Raw genomic sequence first — 21590 nt, forward strand, 5'->3', positions numbered from 1 at the left:
GAAAGGCCTGTCTTGATCACTACACTTGAATAATATGTATTTTTTTATTTCTTGTGTTTTTTTATTCATGTTATCTGATTGCGCTTTTGTGTTCTTTTTGTTTTATTTTTCAGTTTTGTGTTGATATTTACCTATGCAAGGGGAAAAAATTAATTAATTGACAATAGTTGATCAACAAGTACGAGTGCGCAAATGTCAGCTACACAAAGAGAGCAAGAGATGGCATGAGCATTTCGTGTGTGTGTGAGTGCAACTCCAAGAGAACGAACCACCATCGTTTTCATACAGGAGTGTGTGTGCGTGTGTGCGAAACAAAAGAACCTCGAATGCAAAAAATAAAAGGAAGAGTGAACAACGAAAAACAACAAAGGTGCAACTCATAAAAACGCAAAAACAACAACAAAATCAAACCTTTCGGGTGCAATGGAATTCCAAGTGGAACAACAAAGCAAAATCAACAGCATTAACATCAGCATCGAAGGCTGCCGTCGTTGCAGCAGCAGTGCAATAAAATCCTAAAATAGAAAGAAAAAACATAAATCGATAAGTTGAGAACAAAACGATTCGAATCAATCAGAAAGAAAATCGTGATCGTTGGTTATTCTGATAAGCTTTCTTCAAAATCGTGAAAGAATAGAATTGCAAAGCGCCAAACAACTTCTCAACCAATATGAGTTAATTTGCCAGTGTGTAACACAGTGAAAAATCCAAAAACCCCGCTTGCTCTTCTTTTTCGTTTAATATATTTTTCCTTTGATTTCGATTATTTATTTCGTTGGTCTTCTCCAGCATTGTGACAAGTGTATGATCTATTATGCGTATTCAATGATACAAAGTGCTATTATCTTGCCCAACGCCTTTCTTAACTTCTCTCTACTTCTTCTTCTTCTCCATCATATTCTTTGCTTGGCTTGATTGCTATTGTGCAACGTGCAACGTTCTATTGTCATCAAAACTCCTTAAAAACAACAACAAAATAATTGAAAATTATGAAGAATAATCAAACAAAAAGCTCCAATAATAACAACAACAACAATTTGCTTGACCTTCACATAAACTCTAACAATAATAACAACAACAACCACAGCAGCGGAGGCGGCTTTAAATTATCGAAATCTGCTTCATCACCCAACCACCTTATATCTCCCCCACTACTGTCTACCAAGAAGGGAGGTCTTAAATCCAAGTCTAAATCCCATCGTTTAGTCGGACGCTCTTCCAGCAACGGCAATAACAACAACAACAATAATAATAGCAACAAAAATAACAATCGTGGTGGCAAAATGGGCGGGGGCACCAAGGATGCCCGTCGCGGTCTAGAACCGCTAGAGTTCGAAGAATGCATTGTGGATAGTCCCGAGTTTCGCGATAATCTTAACCGTCATGAGAAGGAGCTGGATCATACTAGTCATCAAATCAAACGTATCATTAAGGAGGTCAAGGATTTAATGAGTGCTGCAAAAGGTGAGTTTAATGTTTATTTGTATGCTTGCTTTTTAATTAAAAACTAAATAATTTAAGGTCCCATAGACTCCATTGGGCGCCATGAATAAGAGAAGAGTAAAGTTTCCGCATTTTATGGTTCAAATTTCAGTCCAGAGCCTACAATTGGGATCCTATTAACCATTTCCTCTTAAGAGTCAGTGTCTATGAAAAGAATCGATTGGCCAACTCATAATTCATGACACATGCAACAGAGTATTTGTGGATATTGTGAAAAACGTTAACATCTGAGTTACAAAGAGAATTTGAAGTGTATGGGGTTTTAAAAATAAAAACAAGTAAAAACGTGCTAAATTCGGTCGAGCCAAATCTTGGGAACTCACCACCAAAGATTCTGCTAAAAATGTACACATATGAACTTGGTTGAAGGACACACGTTTACTTTACATACCAAATCAGGCATAAATCTAAACTCTTGGGGGCCTCAGAAGGCTAATCGGGAGATCTGCTTCTAGCTATATCAGTTTATAAGCCGATTTGGAAAAAACTTCCATGGATGTTGGAAATAATAATAATATACTATGAGCCAAATTTCAGTCAAATCGGACAACTATTACGGGTTGCACCGGTTCAAGATCTGAAATGCATAAGCCGGTTCCAATGGGAGCTATATTAGGCTATAGCGCGATTTGAACCATACTTGGAACTGTTGTTGGACAGAACACTATGTGCCAAATTTCAGCTAAATCAAACTACAATTGCTTTTGTTAGGTGCTTAACAAGTCAAATCGAAGAACAACATTATATGTAAGATATATCAAAATCTGAACCTAATGGCTTATTTGCAATCTGAGAGTTTAAAAAAAGCAGAAGAAATATAGATAAGAGCAAGATAGTAAAATAAAAAAGTATGGTGTTCAACACCAACAACCAAGCCCATGGCAGCCGGATGTACGTATAGGATTGACCCAACAACAACAACGATGGAAACCAGGCGGACCGAAGAGGAGCGCTGTTGTTGTTATAGTAGCAGTGTGTTGTACACTGAGGCGGCAGCATTTGCCGATGAACAGCTCAATCGGTACCTACCGCCGGCTGTCATTTTTGTTGTATCAGTGTATTGCGTTTTGTCTTTCGTCTGCTTGGTCCTGTTGAATATTTAGATCCAGGAACTCTGGTGGACTAAGGTGGGATGCGTCCAGAAGGATCTTGGTCTGGATGGGTAGTTAAAATAGATGACGTGTGTCGTGTGGTCTTAGGTTACAATCAGGACACAAATAGTGCACGTTGGCCTCAATCCTGCACGTCCTCATCTACCGGGTCGTATTTAAGCCAGAACAACTCTGGTGTGCCGGGGAAGCCCAATTTCTTCAGTTGCAATTGGAGGTGGTTGTTCTTAAAGGACCACATCCACCCGGTGGCTATTCACCGCCTCTGCTACCATGTCTGCATGAATGTTGTTTAGACCCGCTTGATATGTCTGTCGATCTAGTGGATCTCTCTTGGAGGGCTGAACCTCTGGTATAGATCATATAGATTTACCTTAAGTCTTCTGGGCGGTGTATACCCACCCACAAGATGATGATTTGGATAGTCCCTGTGGTAAGACCCCAGAGGGCATTGTTTGGTACGCATGAAGTTATATCTTTGCATGGGTAGGATCTTTGTCTTCTGATAGAGGTGGTCCACTTAAGAACTGGGGAGACAACCCGCCGCAGTTCGAATAGCGGCATTTTGACAGATCTGAATATTATTTTACTACGTGTTACATAGCTGACGAAATAACACTGGTCCGTATAATTTAGCACCGACCGATTAATTGGTTTGTACGTGGTCAAAAAGATTGCTTTTTTAGTACCCCAAGTGCTGCCGGCAAGGGACTTGAGGACCGTGTTTCCATTTTTGACCTTATCTCAAATTGCCTGTCAAATGTAACACCAAGTATTGGGTTGCCCAAAAAGTAATTGCGGATTTTTCATATAGTCGGCGTTGATAAATTTTTTCACAGCTTGTGACTCTGTAATTGCATTCTTTCTTCTGTCAGTTATCAGCTGTTACTTTTAGCTTGCTTTAGAAAAAAGTGTAAAAATAGTATATTTGATTAAAGTTCATTCTAAATTTTATTAAAAATGCATTTACTTTCTTTTAAAAAATCCGCAATTACTTTTTGGGCAACCCAATATTATGGGACACTTGATGGTCGGAATCGTTTCTCCATCGACTACCACATTTAGCTCATTATTCACCTCACACGTATTGTAGTGACAATGTGGCTGAAGATTTGGAGGCAGATATCTGCAGTGAAATTAGCGGCAAGTTCTTTGGATAGACGTTTAAGCTATCACAGATGCCAACAATGTGTGGAAAGTCGGATAGCATGAACGTACAATCGTCCGCATATGATGCGATCTCTATGCCGTCTGGAGGGGGTGAAATGGAGTATAGGTAGATGTTAAACTGTGCCAGAGATATAACCACGCCTTGGGGAACTCACACTCCACGGTGTTTCGAACTCTTATCCCCAAATTCCATAAACGACTGGCGACCACGCAGATAATTCTTAGCCAGTGTTTCGGGCCTGGCTGGAGGGACATGTTGGCGATGTCCTCAAATAGTATGGCATGACTGACAGTGACGAATGCCTTCGATAGGTCCAGTGGCATGAGGACCGCCCTATCGCATGGCCTGGGCTGATTGAAGCCACGGCAAGTATGTGCGGCGATGGCATGCAAAGCAGTTGTTGTGCCATACAGTCTTTCACATCCTTGCTGATGTTCTGCGCAAAAAAATCCTCCCACGAGGGAGGAGCGTCCCTGTTACTTGAGAGAGAAGGGCGGTCGGGGTCTGTACGGCTCGCCCAAACTTGGGTCCTTTTCAGGTTTCAGTAGCGGGATCACTCTGCCCATTTTCCAGACATCCGGAACTATAAGAGTGTTCAAAGACAGGTTGAGGGCAGTAGTGAGGTACTCAACTCCAGGTAAATTCAGATTCTTCAGCACCAGTGTAGAGATTCCGTCGGGGACCAACGCCTTTGATGGTTTGGCGCCACGGATGACATACGTAACTTCACCCACGGTAAATTGTGATGGCTGTACATCGGCTCGGAGACCACGGTTACGGCGAATGGTTCGCCTCCTTGCCCTGTCACTCTCGGGATGCAAAATAAATTGACTTTCGAACAACCTGGCGCATCTCTTCGGATCAGCCACGGTTACGTCGCCAAAAGTGTCATTACGTCTACCGGAGTTCGAGAGTGACTTGACAGTAGACCACAGCTTGTCTAAACCGGTGCCTAAGTTGCTGCAAGTGTTCCAGAAAAAAATTCCGCCTATGTTCGGTGACTACCCCGTTTATGTCAAGATTCAATTCGCTGATGGTGAGAATTATGGCGAGATGGTCTGACCTCAACGAGATGGCAGCTTGCCAGGATGCGTCACTCAGGAGATCAGGGGATGCAATGGAAATGTCTTGCGAGCTGCAGCACCTCCTCGGGCATCCTCATTTACATTTTCAGCGGTGGTTATCCCCCTTACTAATGCTGGCTACATTTGTGAGGTACTTTGTCATATAAAAACTTCTCTCCAAAGAGTTGTCGCACTGCGGCACGCCGTTCGGACTCGGCTATAAAAAGGAGGCCCCTTATAATTGAGCTTAAAATTAAATCGGACAGCACTCATTGACATGTGAGAAGTTCGCCCCTGTTCCTTTGTGGAATGTTCATGGGCAAATTTGTATTTGCAATGATGTTCATGGGGCCTATTCACTTTATGTTTTCGCAAGTTACCTAATCTTCTTTTGGTGAATCCTGCAATTTTGAAATGTGAAAATCTATTGTTTTATTTTACAAAATAAACACTTCAATGCGATTGGGCAAAAACTCGCACATTTTCATCGGTGATTCGATTAGAATTTATCGATAACGCATTCAATAATAGGTAAATTGGCAAAACTTGCACATATTCATCGAAGTTTCGATTAGAATTTATCGATAACGGATGCAATAATCGAAAAAATGCGAATCTCGATCGTTGTTGTTGTTGGAGAGTGTTGTGCACTGAGGCGGCCGTCCTTGCCGATGAAAAACTTTGTCGGGTCAATCAGATACGTACAACCGGCTGCCATGGGATGAATACTCGATCGTAATAAGTCGATTGCGGTTGCTAGAACTAGATCCTTGGTTTAACATTACAAGGCCTTTACTTCCCTTCTAAAGGGTATACAAATGAAAACTACAATAATGACCACACTGTTTAAGAATTATTAACAGGTCTCTCTACCATCAAATAGTTTTCCGCTCGCAATTCAATAACAATAATGATGATCCAAATATTTACTTATAATAATTGAATTTGCCTTATCAGCTCATAAAATTGGTATATATTGGCATCCGCTAATAAACGTTGTGTTTATTGAACGTAATCAATGTCATTGCATGCTAATAGCCGATTATATCCAATAAAGATTAGTGAAGTAATGATAATAGGGGTTGGGGTAAATCTCTATTGTGGCCAATAACAATGAAATAGTGATGGGTCCAAACAAAACAACAACAACAACTCAGTCACATTATCTATATTTATGAAAGTAGTTACATATGCATTTTCCATGACTTTGTATTGTTATGAACAAAAATATGTAGTTGGGAAGAAAAAGAGCCAGAAAGAGTCTCCAAATACATACATAGAACGATAGAGGAAGTGGGAATAATTTTAAGGTCACACATAGGAAACAAAGAGGATTTCAACGGTCATAAGGGTATTAGTGATACGTGATCTTTATGAGATTTTTGTTGTTTAATATCCTTAGAAAGGGAGGGTGCCTATTGTTGTTGTTAAGACATAGCGGTGTTATATAAGATTAAAATGTTTGTATACTTTTATTACATGTGTGGACCTGTTTCTTTTGTTCTCCAACCACAATTTCCGACATAAGAATTTATTAAATGAAGGTAATACGAAAATTTTCCCACTGACTTATATTTAGTTGTTTTTATTGCAATAAAACACGGAATTAAATTAAGTCATGGGCTTCTGATCTTCGCTGTGGTTGTTATACATATTTATAAAGGTGCTATTACACGGCATGTAGATGTCTTATGACATGTCAATTTTTGTATTCACATGTAATTGAAAAATATTTGTCAAAATTGACAATTTACATACAATTCATAATTTTTGTCCACGATTTATCTTAACATGATCTGTGTCTAATAAAAAAAATCGAAGAAATACGATTTAACACACAAAGTGCGTCGAACTTTCTGCAAGAACTGCCGTGAACATAAGTGAAGACAAAGGACTTCGCTGGTGTTGTGCAAAGTGTAAAGTATTCGATGTTGAGATTTATGCATTTTTTAATAATACTCTCAGTAAATTCGAAATAAATAATAATCGCCTTGATGGAAAAATTTGCAAGATACAAAACGGTATTTGAAAATGTATCATGCCTGGAGAAATTTCTACAATCACCCATCGATTCGATGCTTACAAGAAAGAAACCATTGAATCCTAATATAAACGCATTTCCGTCTAATATTCAAATTCCAATAGATCAGTAACCAACAGCCAGTTTAGTCGTCGATTACACTAGGCTTAATAATCTGCTGTCTTCTGGCCTATGCATCATGCCTGGAGAGTTTTCTGCAATCACCCATCGATTCAATGCGTATAAGGGAGTAACCATTGAATCCTAATATAAACTCATTTCCATCTGATATTGAATTTCCAATGGATCAGCCACCATCAACCAGTTAAGTCGCCGATTACACGAGACTTAATACTCTGCCGCCTCCTGGCCTATAACTCCATCGAACACAGCTGCTTCATCAAGTGCTTCTAGTGCTTCTGCCTTACCGTCTGGCACAACAACATTTTACACTCCACAAGCTACACCCAAATTATCAGCTACGACTCCTAAACCACTTAAAGTTCCCACCGCTCCCACCGCTTGATCTTTCCATCGCGCTTTTGGTCTTCCCGGTTTGCGTGTACCACCGTGTTTGCCTTCAAAAGACTTCTTTGCTGGAGCTTCTTCATCCATTCTGACAACATGACCTAGCCAACGTAGCCGTTGTATTTTGATGCGTGTAACTATGCTATTGTCGTCGTCATACAGCTCATACAGCTCGTGGTTCATACGTTGCCTATATTCTCCATTAAAGCAAACTGTTCCATATATTTTACGAAGAATCTTTCTCTCAAATACTCCAAGCACTGCCTCATCTGCTTTCACAAGTACCCATGCTTCAGAACCATATAATAGCACGGGTAGTATCAGTGTCTTGTATAGTGTAATCTTCGTCTGTGGAGAGATGGTCTTATTTCTTAACTGCTTACTTAGTCCAAAGTAGCATATGTTTGCCGGCATTATTCTTCGCTTAATCTCAAAACTGGTGTCATTCGTTTCGGTTACGGCGGTGCCGAGGTAAATAAAGTTACTGATTGTCTCAAAGTTGTGGTTCCCAACTTTCTCCATTTTCTTTATCTGCTCGGTTGTGCAAGGCTTTTCGGGGAGTTGAAACCATCCATTTCGTCTTATCTCCATTTACTGCCAGACCCATTTTCACTGACTCTCTTTCGATTCTTTCAAAGGCTGCAGTTACTACTTCCGGTGACCGACCTATGATATTGATGTCGTCGGCATAGGCGAGTAGCATGTGTTCTCTTGTGACTAGTATGCCATATCTATTCACAACTGCATCTCGTATAATTTTCTCCAGCAGGATATTAAAGAGATCACACAATAGACTGCCTCCTTGTCTAAAACCTCGTTTGGTATTAAATGTTTCGGAGAGATTCTTTCCTATTCTTACTGAGGAACAGGAGCAAGTGTCATCTTGCAGAGTCTTATTAATTATGCAGGGAGGCCAAACGCAAAGGAGTATCGAAGGCGGCTTTGTCGTCAAGATCGAGATGGTAGGTGTTGATTTGTCCTTCTCGGGTCTTTTCCAGGATTTGGCGCAGTGTGAATATTTGGTCTAGGGTGGATTTACCAGGTCTAAAGCTGCATTGATAGGGCCCAATTATCTCATTGACTTTAGGTTTTAATCTTTCACACAGTACGCTCGAGAGTATCTTGTATGCGATGGGGAGGAGACTTATTCCACTGTAGTTGGCACATTCCGTCTTGTCTCCTTTCTTGTGTACGGTTCCAATCATCGGATTTTCATTCTTCTAGCCAGATTGCGCAGATAAGCTGATGCATACGCCTTTTCAGCGTGTCGCTTCCATTCTTAAATAGTTCAGCGGGTAACCCGTCGGCTCCTGCTGGCTTGTTGTTGTTTTAGTCGGGTCACTGCTACTTGGACCTCATCCTGACTAGGAGCTAAACATTCTATACCATTATCAGGACACTAGCAGTTGGGTAAAATGTTCTTTCCATATCCTCAGCATGTTATCTGTGTCAGTTACCAGATTTCCTTCTTTGTCTCTGTAGGAGGATGTGCCTGCACCAAAGCCATCGGTTGGAAGTTTAATTCTTTGGTAGAATTTTCGGACTCCTGTACATCTCAATTCGCTCACACTCACGCCTTTCCATTTCCTTATTCTTTCTGCGGAATTGACGTTTCTCGTCTCTCCTTTTCTCCCGATACCTCTCCTTCATCTGGCGCATTGCTACTGATTGCAGGGTAGCTCTATATGCCGCATTCTTGTTTTCAGTAGCATCTCGACATTCTTGGTCTTACCATGGGTTTCTTGGAGGAAGCTTGCGGTACCCAAGTACGGATTTCGCGGCATTTTCCATGGAGTGGGCAATAGTTTGCCACTGCGCCATTATATCATCGGAACAAGGAGTGCTTCCCTCAAACAGTTGGGTCAGTGTTTTCAGCTTTTCAATGTCCAGCTTCCGTGCAGTGTCAGATCGTACTTTCCTCGCCATGTTCAAATGGTGCGAATGTTCACATCCGCTAAATCAGACAGGTTCTCAAAGAAATGAGAACCTAAAGTGAAACTCCTTCTAACTGCTAGTGTAGGAAATACACTCAGAAGGTCTTCTATAGTCTCTTCTTTCTCGATGTCCCTACAGCTTCTGCAAAAGTTGTTGCTGGCAACCTTCAGTATGTCAGCATGTTTTCCGATTAGTCAGTGTGACCTGTCATGACGGACACAATGCCTGAGACGTCTGCTCTAGCCAATGACAACGAAGTAGTAGATCTCTTCAAGTCTAGATGAGGCCACACAGTTTTGGAATGCTCACATCGCCCTCTTTCTGACCATCTAATATTCGTTGGCCTTCGGGCCTAGTCCTGGAAACTTTGCTTACATGTCGCTAGAGGCATACCCACAGATTACAGTGTCCCTGGAGTGTGTAAGGTAGTTCCTAGTCTCACAAGCTCGTCCGCTTTAGAATTCCCTGGGATATCTCTGTGGCCCGTCACCCAAAACAGGTGAATATTGAATTGTTCAGCCATCTCGTTGAGAGATCTGCGGTTTTTGTGTTCAGAAATACGTTCTCCAGGGTTTTAATTCTTAGGTTAATACATTTGTAAATATATTTTTACAAGTCTGTAAGGGTATTTGGTATCAATAGACCTAAATAAAAAACAAATAAAAACGTCCTAAGTTCGGTCGGGCCGAATCTTATATACCCTCCACCATGGATCGCATTGGTCGAGTTCTTTTCCCGGCATCTCTTCTTAGGCAAAAAAGGACATAAGATTAGATTTGCTCAGCTATTATAGCGATATCAATATATGGTCCGGTTTGGACCACCTTTAAATTACATGTTGGAGACCTGTGTAAAAATGTCAGCCAATTCGAATAAGAATTGCGCCCTTTGGGGGCTGTATCAGGCTAAAGACCGATTCAGAACATAATAAACACGTATGTTGATGGTCATGTGAGGATCCGTCGTACAAAATTTCGGGCAAATCGGATAATAATTGCGACCTCTAGAGGCTCAAGAAGTCAAGACCCAAGATCGGTTTATATGGCAGCTATATAAGGTTATGAACCGATTTGAACCATACATGGCACAGTTGTTGGATATCATAACAAACACGTCGCGCAAAATTTCATTCCAATCGAATTACGCCCTCTAGAGGCTCAAGAAGTCAAGACCCAAGATCGGTTTATATGGCAACTATAAAGGTTATGAACCGATTTGAACCATACATGGCACAGTTGTTGGATATCATAACAAAACACGTCGCGCAAAATTTCATTCCAATCGAATAACAATTATGCTCTCTAGAGGCTCAAGAAGTTAAGACCCAAGATCGGTTTATCTGACAGCTAAATCAGGTTATGAACCGATTTCAACCATACTTAGCACAGTTGTTGGACATCATAACAAAATACTTCGTGCAAAAATTCATTCAACTCGGATAAGAATTGCGCCTTATAGAGGCTGAAGAAATCAAGACCCAAGATCGGTTTATATGGCAGCTATATAAGGTTATGAACCGATTTGAACCATACTTGGCACAGTTGTTGGATACCATAACAAAACACGTCGCGCTAAATTTCATTCCAATCGGATATGAATTGCGCCCTCTAGAGGCTCAAGAAGTCAAGTCCCAAGATCGGTTTATCTGACAGCTATATAAGGTTATGAACCGATTTGAACCATACTTGTCACAGTTGTTGGATATCATAACAAAACGCGACGTGCAAAATTTCATTCCATTTGGATAACAATTGCGCCCTCTAGAGGCTCAAGAAGTCAAGACCCAAGATTGGTTTATATGGCGCTATATTAGATTATGAACCGATTTGAACTATACTCGACACAGTTGTTGGATATCATAACAAAACGCGACGAGCAAAATTTCATTCCAATCGGATAAGAATTGCGCCCTCTAGAGGCTCAAGAAGTCAAGACCCAAGATCGGTTTATATGGCAGCTATATCAGGTTATGGACCGATTTGAACCATATTTGGCACAGTTGTTGGATCTCAACAAAATACTTCGTGCAAAAATTCATTCCAATCGAATAAGAATTGCGCACTCTAGAGGCTCAAGAAGTCAAGACCCAAGATCGGTTTATCTGACAGCTATATTAGATTATGGACCGATTTGAACCATACTTAGCGCAGTTGTTGGAAGTGATATCAAAACACCACGTGCTAAATTTCGGTCAAATCGCTATATCATAACATGGACCGATATGGCCCATTCACAATCCCAACCGACCTACACTAATAACAAGTATTTGTGCAAAATTTCAAACGGCTAGCTTTACTCCTTCGGAAGTTAGCGTGCTTTTGACAGACAGACGGACGGACATGTCTAGATCGACATTAAATGTCACGGCGATCAATAATATATATACTTTATGGGGTCTCAGATGAATATTTTGAGTAGTTACAAACAGAATGTAGTTGCCATAAGCCAACTACACACCGTGTAATAGAGCCTTAAGTGAATGTTTAGTTCAAGTGCAAGTATTGGGTTGCTCAAAAAGTAATTGCGGATTTTTCATATAGTCGGCGTTGACAAATTTTTTCACAGCTTGTGACTCTGTAATTGCATTCTTTCTTCTGTCAGTTATCAGCTGTTACTTTTAGCTTGCTTTAGAAAAAAAGTGTAAAAAAGTATATTTGATTTAAGTTCATTCTAAGTTTTATTAAAAATGCATTTACTTTCTTTTAAAAAATCCGCAATTACTTTTTGGGCAACCCAATATAAATGAGTAAAAATCTTTTCCCTCTTGTGGAAACAAAATTTCAAATATTGCCTGACTTTTGATCATTTGTGTAAGGTTTTTCTTGACAAGATGTTTTCTTGTACTTTTTTTCGCATTTAATTATTAACCACTTTATTGTTTATAACAAAATCATCTTCAAGGGGCTGGCTTTGCTTTTTCCCCCTTCCACTGTTTGTATTTGCTGGGTAAATTTGAACATTGAAACTTCTTGGAAAGCTGGGAACGCTTTGCTTATTTCAATGGGTGAATGGCATTTTGAGGTGAGAAATTCCCAGCAAAAGAAAAAAAAAACCGCAAACATGGTGAAAATGTCTTGTCACACCCTTTAGACGGCACAGACTTTATACGGTCGTAGAATTTTTTTTTGTAAATTAAATAATTGCAAGCATGGAAATGCATTAAAGCAGAGGCTTATGCATGTGATGCGTCTTAAATATGTTGAAAATTCCAGGGAATTGACTGGTGGGTTGCGTTGAAGAACACAAAAACGCAGGCTCATTGTTTAGCATATCTTTTTTCGTAAGCTGCCAGGATGAAACTTGAGACTAAATTAACCCCAATGCTCTAAGGCCTCGAAGTTTCTTGCTTAAGCTTTTGTTGCCTATCGTTTACTTAATTCATGAAACTTTCATCCACTTTTCAGATAACTCCTAAGCTCTAGCATTGAGTGTGAGTTTATCTTTTATTTTGTGTTTGCGTTTTGTTAATGGGGCACTCCACTTTATAATTAACAATGCAATTCATAAGATTTTTTGCTGTACTCTTATCTATGAGGGTATCAAGTGCTCATAATACTGGAAAGAAGACCTGATTCTGATGATAGTGGTGGCTAGACAAAACTGATATCTTATCTACATTTACCATTTTTAAAAAGGCTGAATAATATCACATAAAAAAAGTCCAAAATTATGAAGAGAGATAAAATCATGGAGTTGATATTTTTAAAATAAGAACGCGAAGGTTAACATGGCCATAGCGCCTATTTCTTGCGTACTTGGCCTAGACATCGAAAACATTTTTCATCTGGTTATTCCCTCGCTAATCAGCGGACCTTTGTGAGTGTTTTAAACCTTGAAAAACTTCTCCCATTCTACTCCCACACTTAACGAACAGTGCACATGAAAAAAGTTTCTCCTCTGTATCTCTGTCGCATGAAATATTGGGTTGCCCAAAAAGTAATTTTCGGTAATATAGTAGTAATATAGTCGGCGTTGACAAATTTTTTCAACGGCTTGTGACTCTGTAATTGCACTCTTTCTTCTGTCAGTTATCAGCTGTTACTTTTAGCTTGCTTTAGAAAAAAAAGTGCGCGAAATTTTGTTTACATTTGTTTGTTTGGCGTCAATTTTAATATGGAGCCCACAAAGGAGCATTTTCGTCATACTTTACTTTATTATTTCCGTAAAGGAAAAAACGCGGAGCAGGTTGCTAAAAAGTTACGAGATGTGTATGATGATAAAGCCTTAAAAGGAAGACAGTGTCAAAATTGGTTTCGAAAATTCCGTTCTGGAGATTTTTCACTTAAAGATGAGCCACGTTCAGGTCGGCCAAATGAAGTTGATGATGACCAAATCAACGCATCAACCGAATTGGATCGTCATGTAACTGATCGTGAGATAGAAGAGAAGTTAAATATACCAAAATCAACCGTTCATTATCACTTAAAAAGTCTAGGACTGGTGAAAAAAAAAAGCTTGATATTTGGGTACCACATGTATTGAAAGAAATTCATTTAACAAACCGAAGAATCAACGCTTGTGATATGCACCTTAAACGCAATGAATTCGATCCGTTTTTAAAACGAATCATAACTGGAGATAAAAAATGGATTGTTTACAACAACGTTAGTCGAAAACGATCATGGTCCAAGCATGGTGAACCAGCTCAAACCACTTCAAAGGCTGATATCCACCAAAAGAAGGTTATGCTCTCTGTTTGGTGGGATTGGAAGGTTGTGGTATATTTTGAGCTGCTTCCAAGGAACCAAACGATTAATTCGGATGTTTACTGTCAACAATTGGACAAATTGAATACAGCCATCAAGGAGAAGCGACCAGAATTGGTCAATCGTAAAGGTGTCATATTCCACCAGGACAACGCTAGACCGCACACATTTTTGGTCACTCGCCAAAAACTGAGTGAGCTTGGCTGGGAACTTTTGATGCATTCACCATATAGCTCTGACCTTGCACCATCAGACTACCATTTATTTCGATCTTTGCAGAACTCCTTAAATGGTAAAACTTTCGGCAATGATGAGGCTATAAAATCGCACTTGGTTCAGTTTTTTGCACATAAAGGCCAGAAGTTCTATGAGCGTGGACTACTAAATTTGCCAGGAAGATGGCAAAAGGTTATCGAACAAAATGGCAATTATATATTTGATTAAAGTTCATTCTAAGTTTTATTAAAAATGCATTTACTTTCTTTTAAAAAATCAGCAATTACTTTTTAGGCAACCCAATAGTAGCTTAAAAACACTGCATGGCCCTAGCGCCTATCTCTTACCTACTTGGCTTAGTCATCGAAAATATTTTTCATCTGGTTATTCCCTCGCTAATCTGCAGTATAAACGGGCAGCACACGTGAAAGAAGTTTCTCCTCTGTATCTCTGTCGCATGAGATAGTAGCTTAAAAACACTGCAAAGACAAATTCGTTACATTTGTTGTAGCTACATTTTCCATTGCCTATTTAAAGGCGCCAATAACTTGCCTTGTCATCTCGAGCATCATAGGCACTCAGTATTTGTGCAAGAGGCCGGTGCCGCTCGGCCTCTCACTGAGACTCTTCCGCTCGATATCGCTGATTGTCCGCAACTGCCTTTGCAGCTACTGCGTATGAAGTATTTCACTATCCGCAACCTGTGGACGGGCCCGGTAGTTCCCAGCTACGCTTCTTGTGACAGCAATGAACACCACACAAATGGGAGCTCAATGTTCCAGCCTGTGTGGTGCTAACAGCTATCCCGTCGCCGTGAACATACATTTGTATATGGAGTTAGCGATCCTCGTCAAGCTCCGTAGGTGAGCAAGCTGGTTCCGGTCCATAGGGCCCATCGCTGCGAGAACAACTTGCCATTGGTTATTTGAAGGCGCCAATAACGCCTTCTGTCATATAGAGTATTATAGGCACTTAGTGTTTAAGCAAGAGCAGGTGCCGCCCAGCTTTTCACTTAGATTGGCCTCTCGATATCGCTGATTATCCGCGACTGCCATTGCAGCTACTACGTAGGGAGCAATCCACTATCCGCAACCTGTGGTAGCTCCCAGCTAAGCTTCTTGTGACAGCAATGAACACCACACAAATTGGAGCTCAATGTTCCAGCCTGTGTGGTGCTAACAGCTATCCCGTGCCCGTGAATATACATTTGTATGTGGAGTTAGCGATCGTCGTCAATCTCCCGAAGGTCAGCAAGTTCGTTCCGGTCCAAAAGGACCGATCGCCGAGGGAACAGGGTGGCCAATGGTTATTTAAAGGAGCCAATAACTCGCCTTGTCATATCGAGCATCATAGGCACTCGGTATTTGTGCAAGAGCCGGTGACGTCCGGTCTCTCACTGAGACTCTCCTCTCGATACATGGATAAATTGTGTGTCACATGGTATAAATATAAGAGAGAAAGTGGGACAGGGCACGCCACAGGGGGGGCATTTTATCGCCACTCCTCTGAGTGACAACCATAAATGACCTATTACGGATGCTGACTGAGGAGGGATTTGAACCCGTCTGCTATGCAGACGATGTTATAATACTTCTAAGGGGTAAGGATCCGAATGAGCTATGCAGAAGTGCCGTAAAGGCCCTTGCATATGGCATATGTCTGGGCTAGACCCAATGTTAATCCAGAGAAGACTGAAATATGCCTGTTCACGAGGAAGACGAAGGTGGGACAATTTAACTCACCACGTTTCCTCAATAAGACGATTTCGATATCTGACAAGGTCAAATACTTAGGTGTGAACTTGGACAGGAAACTGAATTGGAAGTGTCATATTCAGGAGCGTATTGAGAAGGCTCGAAATGGGCCCTAAATCCTAGGATAGTCCACTGGCTCTACAGGAGCGTTATTAGACCAATACTTACTTACGCGTCAGTAGTTTGGTGGACTGCTATAGAGACAAAGTGCAACATAAGGACCATGCAACAGGTTCAGAGAAAATGTTGTCTTGGCATAAGCGGAGCGATGAGAACCACGCCCACTAGGGCACTGGAGACTATTCTAGATATCCGACCCATTGACATACAGATTAAGTGTGAGACATCCACTGCGGCTATGAGACTTACGGCGATGGGATAATGGATTGAGGATGGGAGCAGCTCATACCATCGCGGTATCATCGAGGCGACAATAGGAAGGAAGGGAAGAGGATACCTGAGATGAAGCTTAAAGTCGAGTGCGAGGCACTGCTGGCATCGGCACAGTCTCGGATTAACGGAACCCTAGTATTGCCATCTGAAACATTATGTTACACGGACGGATCAAAGCTAGAGGACAGCGTGGGCCTGGGGGTTTACATTGAAAACCCAGGGACTAAGATCTGTTTTAGACTGCCTGACTATAATACGGTCCTGCAGGCGGAGATCCGGGCGATCACGTGAAGTGGTGTGGTGCTAACGCGAGGACGTCGATTGTGAACATCTTTGCTGACAGTAAAATTGCCATAAGGGCAATAACAACTAGGACGGTAGGGTCACGAACAGTCTTGAAGTGGAGCGGCCCAGTTTTGGCCAGTTCCAGTTCGCTTGAAATCTCCGATTATAAATAAGAAAAAACACGTTAAGATCGGCCAGGCTTAAAATCGATAAAAAAACAACATTTATAACGCAAAAATTTTTTTTGAGAAATCTTTATTCATATATACATCTATATCATACTTCGTTCCGATCTAGACTATATCGGCCAAGGGTTTTGAGGTTTCAAAAACAACTCACAGTTTCAAATTTCGTTGATATCGGACATTGAGAACAGTTTTGGCCCATTCTTTCTACTTTTAATCGCAAATCGGTCTCTATATAAAAGAAATCTTATCTGCACCATATTTATAAGGACCCTCACACAAATCTCTGTTCTAAATTTCAACGAAATCGGATAACAAATGCGCCCATTATGGGCCCAATACCATATATTGGGATATCGGTCTATATAGCTGCTATATCCTATGGTCTGATGTTTACCATATTCGGTCCAGATGTCATGAGGCTTTGTATAATTCACTGTTTCAAAATTTGGAGGAATAGGATAATAAATGTCGCTTTTTATGATCTTCATATCCTAAATCGGGAGATCGGTTTATACGACAACTATATCCAAATATGCTATAAGCTATATCCAGTCCATGTTTTTATATAGCTGCCATATTAACCGATCTTGGGTCTTGACTTCTTGAGCCTCTAGACGGTGCAATTCTCATCCGATTTGACCGAAATTTTGCACATAGTGTTTTGGTATCACTTCCAACAACGGTGAAAAGTGTGATTCAAATCGGTTCATAATCTGGTATAGCTGTCATATAAACCGATCTTGGATCTTGACTTCTTGAGCCAATAAAGCGCACAATTCTCATCCAATTTGGCTGCAATTTTGCATGAGGTGTTTTGTTATGACTTTCAATAACTGAGCTAAGTATGACGCAAATCGGTACATAACCTGATATAGCTGCCATATAAACCGATCTGGGATCTTGACTTCTTTAGCCTCTAGAGAGCGCAATTCTTATCCGATTTGGCCGAAATTTCGCATGAGGTGTTTTGTTATGACTTTCAATAACTGTGCCTAGTATGGCGCAAATCGGTATATAACCTGATATAGCTGCCATATAAACCGATCTGGGATCTTGACTTCTTGAGCCTCTAGAGAGCGCAATTCTTATCCAATTTGGCAGAAATTTTGTACAATGGCTTCTCTCATGACCTTCAACACACGTGTCTAATATGGTCTGAATCGATCAATAGCTTGATACAGCTCCCATATAAACCTATCTTCCGATTTTGCTTCTTGAGCCCCTACAAGGCGCAATTCTTATCCGAATGAACTGAAATATTACATAATGACTTATACAAAGTTCAGCATTCATTTATGGTCCGAATCGCACTATAACTTGTTTAATTTTCAAAAATTTGAAATTTTCTTAATATTTTTTTTTTTGTTAAAAATTCAATTTTAAGATCGGAAAAATGAAAATCGGACAAGGGAATTGAAAGGCAGGTTCTTTTTTTCCATAGAAGGTTATTTTAAATTTTGCATTTTTTGTTTTACAACATAAAATAAAAGTTTTTCTTTTATTTAGACTTCCATTATGTTTTCTTTAATCAAATTATATCATAACAATCGGCTTTATCTGGGGCAAATATCATTTGAAGAAACAACACTTCAAAATTTTCAATGCCACAACAAAGCAGTGTAATTACTAATTGTTGTTACTCTGTTGTCATTGAGTACAGTTTCCATGCCATAAAATAAACAATTAGCCACAAAATGGAAGCAAGAAGAAAAAACCAACATTTTAATATTTCACAAGTCTGGCTATCAAATAAATGCGAAAGATTGAAATATCCGACGTGATTATCTTACAAAAAAACAAAATACTATTAAATTAAAACTTCCAATTATAATTCAAAACAGGCCACAGACCATACCAACAAATGGCCAAAGCAAAGCCAGGTTCTGAGTCAGAGGTTGGGAGACTAAAAAATAGCCAATTTATAAAATAATATTTAATTGCAGAATTCAACTTTTGTACGATTATTTATTTAGTGTCTCGTGGTTTGGTAGGTTGGTTGTATAGTCAGTGACTAACTTGAAGAAGAAGAAGAAGAGAAAACCACAACAATACCCTGAAAAGTTATAGATACTAGCTATAATTTACTTTTCTGTTTTGGTATATTTATTCGCATTAAAAATTATCAAGACTAGAAAAAAAAAACACACATTATTGGGTTGCCCAAAAAGTAATTGCGGATTCTGCGGACTCTGTAATTGCATACTTTCTTCTGTCAGTTATCAGCTGTTACTTTTAGTTTGCTTTAGAAAAAAAGTGTAAAAAAAGTATATTTGATTAAAGTTCATTCTAAGTTTTATTAAAAATGCATTTACTTTCTTTTAAAAAATCCGCAATTACTTTTTGAGCAACCGAATATTATCAGCCAAAACAATAGTAAAACAAAATTTTTTTTTGGCATCCACCACAAAAATTTGAATTTATCAGAAGGGGTAAATTGAATTCTAAGAATAATTGTCTTTGCCATAATTCTTTATTCTTGTCTCCCTGTCTACAGTCTAGTGCAAAATATCGAAAGTCTGGCAAGCAACAATGTCTGCACTTTCACATTCAATGTCAATGACAAATTATTAGCCCATTCACAAAGATTGCAAGCCATTGGAAAATTTTAATGTGTAAACAAAAATATGATGAAATTTGCGACATGCCACAGGAGGTTATCATCGATTACAGCTTTTGTCACCGCAAGTAAACAAAATCTTCAACTAATTAGGAAATGTAATAGTAGCTTGCTTTGCGAAAAACTTCTATTGTCAGCAGTTTTTAGCCGAAGCACAATGGGATGGGGTAGAAAAGTAAATATGAAACTTGCTCTTGGTGATTTTCTCTATCAAAGTTTATATAGCCGTCTCGCTCCGATGGAGGTTTATCTGGATGACCTTAATCATTGGTCCTCCAGTAAATGGACTTCTTGGCTGTCGCTGATGGTCTCGTCCTCGACTGCCTGTTCGTTAGGCAGTATTATGTCTCCTGTCACTGCATTGCCTGATGATTTGAAACAAGTAAGGACGGGCTAAAGTCGGGCGAAGCCAACCATTTCATACCCTACACCACATTTAATTTAAAATTTGCTTAAATTTGATTTTTTGAGAAGATTGCTAAATGGGTAAGCAAAGGCCTTAAAAGTAAACATCGGTAAATGCATATATGTTGAAGCTATATCTAAACCTGAAGACATTTATATGACATTCACCGGTCATCAGAAGTGGTATACACTCAAAAACGCCAGAACCCATTTTCGTGAACGTGCGGAATGGCTTTTTAGAGAAAATAGGGTACTTCTATTTGCTTCCTGAATGGGGAGAGGACCCTCCCCTTATCCTTGTTTTGAAAAACCGAAGATCGCGGCTTTGGTTGAACTGACTTAGATTTTTGTTTGCACGTTTCCAAATTTGGACACAAGTGTTTTTTTGGAGGGGGGGGGGGCTCCCTAAAACCACCAAACTAAAAAATATACCGATCTGTTCAATATGGTACTCAAATGAAAGGTCTTTAAAAGTGGAAAAAGAATCTGGTATTCTTTTTTGGGTCAAAGGTGTGGGGGCCGCCTTGCCCCCAAAACACCTTGCAAAAAGGACTTATTTACCGACTTTGACAATATGGGGTTAAATTGAAACGTTTTTGGGAATATAACAAAAAGTTTATACCCACTTTCGGAACCAAAAGTTTTGTTGTTTCCCCGCCCCGCACCAAAAAACCCCCCGAAGGGCACATATTTACCGAATGTGGCTATCGTTGTGTAAATGAAATAAAATTTGGAAATAGAGTAAGAATTTGATATCCATTTTTGGGGCGCCCACCCCATAAAACAATCCCCACACATAAACGTGTTTTCGTGTAACAAGACATTTTTTGCTGTAAACAAAACATGTTTGGCTTAAAAGAATATTTAAATTTACGCGTAAAGGAGGAGTCATCCTTAACCTCACACACAGTTCCTAAAGGTTTTATCGTAAAAGAAGCGACTTTTACTTAAAGGTGGCAATTCACGATCATCGTTCAACAGTGGAGGGAAATATTTCAAAGCTACAACAAAAGTATTGGGTTGCCCAAAAAGTAATTGCGGATTTTTTTAAAAGAAAGTAAATGCATTTTTAATAAAACTTAGAATGAACTTTAATCAAATATACTTTTTTTTAAATTTTTTTCTAAAGCAAGCTAAAAGTAACAGCTGATAACTGACAGAAGAAAGAATGCAATTACAGAGTCACAGGCTGTGAAAAAATTTGTCAACGCCGACTATATGAAAAATCCGCAATTACTTTTTGGGCAACCCAATATAAGAGAAACCTTTGTGCCAAATTTTGTGAAGATCGGTTAACAAATTACTAAATTATTGAGTATTATTCAAAGTCGGACGAAAATATTGGGTTGCCCAAAAAGTAATTGCGGATTTTTTAAAAGAAAGTAAATGCATTTTTAATAAAACTTAGAATGAACTTTAATCAAATATACTTTTTTTACATTTTTTTTTTTCTAAAGCTAGCTAAAAGTAAAAGCTGATAACTGACAGAAGAAAGAATGCAATTACAGAGTCACAAGCTGTGAAAAAATTTGTCAACGCCGACTATATGAAAAATTCGCAATTACTTTTTTGGCAACCCAATATATATGGGAGCTTTATCTAAATCTGAACCGATTTCTATTAAATTCCGTAGCAATATAGGGAGTCATAAGGGAATATTTTGTGTCAATTTACGTGTGACCAAATTATTGCAATA

At 39.5% G+C, this 21590-nt stretch overlaps 1 protein-coding gene across 4 annotated transcripts in view; it reads left to right on the forward strand.

Moving 5' to 3' along the window:
* The window catches only part of LOC106081131 (rho GTPase-activating protein Graf), a 349632-nt gene that overhangs the window by 11657 nt on the left and 316385 nt on the right, over positions 1-21590 (forward strand). For all 4 annotated transcript variants that reach the window (XM_013242882.2, XM_013242886.2, XM_013242885.2 and 1 more), the window contains exon 2: positions 114-1464. In XM_013242882.2, the coding sequence (XP_013098336.2) occupies positions 990-1464 (475 nt within the window). In that variant the 5' untranslated portion in view covers positions 114-989. The remainder of the gene's footprint in view (positions 1-113; positions 1465-21590) is intronic.

This window comes from Stomoxys calcitrans, chromosome 4 (assembly GCF_963082655.1).
Source record: "Stomoxys calcitrans chromosome 4, idStoCalc2.1, whole genome shotgun sequence".
In the NCBI taxonomy this organism is placed as follows: Eukaryota; Metazoa; Arthropoda; class Insecta; order Diptera; family Muscidae; genus Stomoxys; species Stomoxys calcitrans.